Source organism: Coenobita brevimanus, chromosome 45 (assembly GCF_032717465.1).
Source record: "Coenobita brevimanus isolate Jiangsu-jjx chromosome 45, ASM3271746v2, whole genome shotgun sequence".
Classification (NCBI taxonomy): domain Eukaryota; kingdom Metazoa; phylum Arthropoda; class Malacostraca; order Decapoda; family Coenobitidae; genus Coenobita; species Coenobita brevimanus.
In genome coordinates this window covers 31574078-31578821 of record NC_136998.1, presented here as the reverse complement: position 1 = coordinate 31578821, position 4744 = coordinate 31574078, and the positions used below count along the sequence as shown (strand labels likewise).

Genomic DNA, 4744 nt, shown 5'->3' with positions numbered 1-4744 from the left:
TTCATTGCTATATATTAGCAGGTCTCACAAGGCTGAAGTTGGTAGTACAGGTAAGCCCTTAATTCAAGCGAACTTTTTTCACGCGATTTCGGTTATCCACGAATTTTTTGTACACTAATTAAAACAAAATTATAGTATTCAAATAAATAATTTTAATATACAAGAGAAATAAATAAAATATAAAAATGCCTACCTCCTGCCCGTGTATGTACATATATGTATGTATGTGTGTGTGTGTGTGGGAGGTCTGTCTACCATGCACCACACAGGCAGTTTGAATCCGACGGTCGAACCATGCATGACTCGCAAATTGTTATTTGTGACTTATTTTTCTGCCTTCCAGTGATTGCTTGCCTTGTCTGTCAACATGGGGCATAAGCGTAGTGCTAGTGATGCATGTGGTAACACACCAAAACGGACTCGTAAAGTGATGTTGCTGACAGAGAAAGTTAAAATGTTGGACAAACTTAAGGAAGCAAGGAGGAATGTCGGCGACAATTCTCCGTCAGGACGATTCCCCGTCATTTATTTACATACCAGTTTATTTAGCAAGTACAGTACACTAGTTTTTTACTTATGAGTTATAAAATCCCCCTGAAAATTAGTTATTAAAGTATTAATTAATCAATAATAAGTATATTTATAGAATGACAGGGAATTGTCCATGTTTTGATGGTGAATTGACTTGATGGTGAATTGTCTCTGAACCATGTGTTTGGGGTGAGTCAACTGTTATTACAATAAAGAAGACAGAACGTAGCATACAGGAGTCAGTGAGGGCTAGTGCACCAGACTGTGCTAAAATGTCTCCACCTACGCCTGTGAACTGGCTCGGATCGTATGTTTAGGGTGAATGAGTCAACTGTTTGGACAATAAAGAAGGCAAAATGTAGCATATGGGAGGTAGTGAGGGTTTGTGTACCAGACTGCTGAAGTGTCTCCACCTACGCCTGTGCTTGTCAGGTTTCAGTGTTAAATTTCTTACATTTTTGTTGTTTTTCATACTTTATGCTAGTTTATAAGGTGTATGTAGTGCATAAACAGTATTATTCAGATGTAATATACTTAGTAGACATGCGTAATTGTGCACACAAGGGCAGAATGTATACGAGAATTTACCACATACGTGAAGGGTCTGGGAACGTAACCCTCGCGTGAATTAAGGGCTTACCTGTATTGCACTCACCCTAGCCAGGCGGCAGGAGGCCACCACTATCAGTTCACTGTCATCTTTCAAAGTGAAAATATGTCTGATTCGCTCCTGCTAACTTCCGCCGCTTTTTAGCCCCATGCAAAGGGCCCTGTGACCTTTATCCCCTACTAAACCTCGTGTGGAAAGAGGTAAAGGGCTGACAATTGATAAAGAGTGACTACGATCTTTCTATTGAGTAAAACAGTGCAAATGGAAATGTAAATAATGTGTAAATAGCAAGTGAAAGCAATGAATGTAAATATAAGTGAACAGTGGAAAATAGTTTTATAAGTTACTTCAAGTGACAGTGCATAACACAGTGTAAATAAAATAGAAATGTAAATAATCTAAAAAAAAATAGAGAACGTACATAGAAATGTAAATGAGTAGTATTATAAGAATACGAGTATACTGTATATACAGTATACACTAGGAGTAATGAAAGTGAAAGTTTCATTCTAGCATGTATGAATACTATGAGTTATGAGAGTGAAGGTGAAAGTGACATTCACTCTCAATGCTAGTATACAGGACGAGAAAGTGAATGCTACGTATTTTACTGAAAGAAATTGAATGCTTACAGTGACAATAAACTACTATTACTGAAGGAAACTTATGGATAAAGACTGTAGATATATATAAGTGTTATATAGTAATATAAACTGTGTGTGTTTTTATGAATAATAAATGACAGAACACCAGCGGCGAATGATCGCAAGTGGGAAGGTCATACGCGCTTGTAATTTTTATTGTTTTGTGTTTTTTTTTTTTTTTTTGGAGTATGGATTCCAAACTATTTGAGAATCATAGAACAGTGTTTCTAGTGATAATATCAGGCTGTGGTAATCATATTACGGGTTGTCGGGAAGTGTAAAGTGGAGACTTTGTTACCCAACTTCAGAGGTCTCCACAAGTCCTACGGTACTCGACGAAGGCTCAACAAACACTCCAGGAGAAAGCTGAAGGTATGTGCCATAAGCATATATGATTTTAATATTCTAGGACTAATAATTGATTTTTGGCAAATATTTTTAAAGAGTCTGTCGGAGCACGAATATGCCCGCGGAAGCCATAAGAAAAAGCAAAACAAGCCCGCGGTTAAAGGGTTAAGTGTTTCCACTCGGTGGTTTTTGATGCAATTTGAGTGATTTTTTCTTCATTTTCTGTTGAAAATGCTTCATTTCAGCTCCTCATCCAAAGTTCATGACTGGAAAAAAGGCAGAATGAAGCATTTCCGACAAAAATGAAGGTCAAAATCACTCAAATCTCATCAAAAACTACCAGAAAAATATTCTTCACAACCTGGACCAGCATATCTCTAGCGTACACATTCAGCTGCAGCAGGTTACATAATATTACATTAGGTTAGGTTAGGTTAACCGCTTGTGCAGTACAGTTTTCTTGTGTTTTTTTTTTTTTTTGCTTTTTGCGATATGAGTGATATTTGACTTCATTTCTGTCGGTAAGGTTAAGTTAGGTTAACCGGTTGTGCAGCATATTTTTCTGGTGGTTTTTGAAGCAATTTATTTTTGCCTTCATTATGTGTCGAAAATGCTTCATGTCACCACCTTATCCAGTCAAAGTTCATGACTGGAAATTAGGCAATATGAAGCATTTCCAACAAAAACTAAAATCTCATAAACTACAAAAATATACTGCACAACCTAGGAGGTGTATTGGCAACTTGTGAAAATTTACCTCATGCCTTAAAGAGATTGTGGCAAAATCCTTCACTGCATTGCATGGCCCATTTGGTGAACGGTTTTGTGGTCTTCGTTCGAGGGTCATGGCTGGTTCACAGCGGTGTGGCTTTTGAATCGGCACTTAAAACATTCTGCCAAAAGGAAAAACGGAATCAGAGGTATTAGTGAACGACAAAGATAATATGGGTATTGTAAAACTTTGTATTTCTAGTTCTCACCATCCTCTGGCGCTCAATAAGTATCATTTCTTACACATTTATCTGATACCTAGTATTACTCACCTTGGTCTTGGTCTTGGTGTTGATTGAAGGGCTGGACCCGACGTGTAGTCAGATGTAGCCCTAACGGTGGTTCAGGTGTAGCAGAACTCTTTAATCATAGGCGGCGAAGTTGCCCCGATCTGCGAAGGAAGACACAGACATGGCGTATAACTGAGTGGCGTAGGTGCCGATCTAGGCCCACCCCACCAAGAAGGATGGGGAGGGTGAAGTCCAGGATACCGAGGGTTGCAAGGCGCTCCCTCAGGGCGGTGCGGATGGAGTAGAAGCGTGGGCAATGCAGCAGAAAGTGGGCTACAGTTTCCTCTTGATTCACACACCACTGGCAGTAGGGGTCTGGGTGCAGTCGCAGCCGATGCAGATGTGATGCCAGTCCAACATGTCCAATACGCAGGCGGGTGATAGCGACGTCCAGGATCCGGGAGACAGAGCGTACCCAAGGTTGGTCCGATGAGTCGGAGCGATATAAGCCCAGTGCTGTTGTGGGGAGGGAGGCGTAGAGATCAGCATTCCATGCCTGACTACACCTCGTGGCTAAGAGGCGACGGTGAGTAATGGCTGGCAAGGGGTAGGGCTCCACATCAGGAAAAGTCAAGGCCATCCGAGCTGCTGCATCCACCACATCATTGCCCCTGATGCCCACATGGGAGGGAATCCATTGCAGACGTACCTTCCAGCCTCCCTGCAGCAGCTGAGCAAGGTCATCCTGGATTTCATAAACCAGATGACGTATGGAGCAGGGTTTAGGAGAAGCGATGAGATGAAGGGCCGCTCTGCAGTCAGTGTAGATGACCACCGGCCGAGGAGAGGAATGAGACATCAAAAAACGCAGGGCCCTCAAGACTGCGAAGAGTTCAGCAGTGACTACATCATGGGCATCCCTAAGCGCCATGTCTGGCAGATGGAGTAGTCCTCTACGAAGATGGCAGCTGCAGTTGCTGCAGGGGTGGAGGAGCGGGAGCCGTCGGTAAAGATAGCCATGAACCCTAGATAGGTGGAGCCAGCCATCTGCAGGAAAATGCGAGGGGGAGGTGGCCATCCTGTGATTTACAAAAGGGCTCTGGGAGGTCTACGGACACAGGTGAGGACAGGTCCCTCCACGGGGGCACAGGAGATACTGATCGGACAGGGTGGCGAGCTGGTGGAGGAAGTCCCAGAGTGTGGTAAGCGTGGAGAGCACGCACCAAGAGGGGCCGTCGAGACCTGATGGGCCACAATGGATGAGATGTCGAGACCCCTGCTGTCGTAAAGAGCTCCGGGAGTGGGTGGTCATCGGGCAAGCGCTGGATAGTAAAGTAGCGGCGACAAGTCAACTTCATCCTGGTATGATGGAGGGGGAACACCTGCCTCAGCCTGCAGAGACAATGTGGGTGAGGAGCAGAAAGCACCCAACGCAATCCGGAGAGCGGTCGTCTGAATAGTGTCCAGCCGTTGTAGTTGTGTAGGAGATGCTGAGCCATATACCGAACAGCCATAGTTGATCTTCCCCAAGATGGCTGATCGATAGTACGCCAACAAAAGGTCCCTGCTTGCCCCCCAGCGGGATCAGCAATACTCTTCATGATGTCAAG

The 4744-nt window shown here is 43.6% G+C and overlaps 1 protein-coding gene across 1 annotated transcript; it reads right to left on the bottom strand.

The window, feature by feature from the left end:
* Positions 1-3270: 3270 nt before the first annotated feature.
* LOC145398489 (uncharacterized) lies at positions 3271-4065 on the bottom strand. Its single transcript, XM_080271365.1, has one exon. The coding sequence runs from the start codon at positions 4063-4065 to the stop codon at positions 3271-3273; it is 795 nt and encodes a 264-aa protein (XP_080127491.1).
* Between the last annotated feature and the right edge of the window lie 679 nt (positions 4066-4744).

Coding starts and splice junctions, on each gene's coding strand:
- LOC145398489 (XM_080271365.1), bottom strand. CDS start 4,065: ATGGCGCTTAGGGATGCCCATGATGTAGTCACTGCTGAACTCTTCGCA.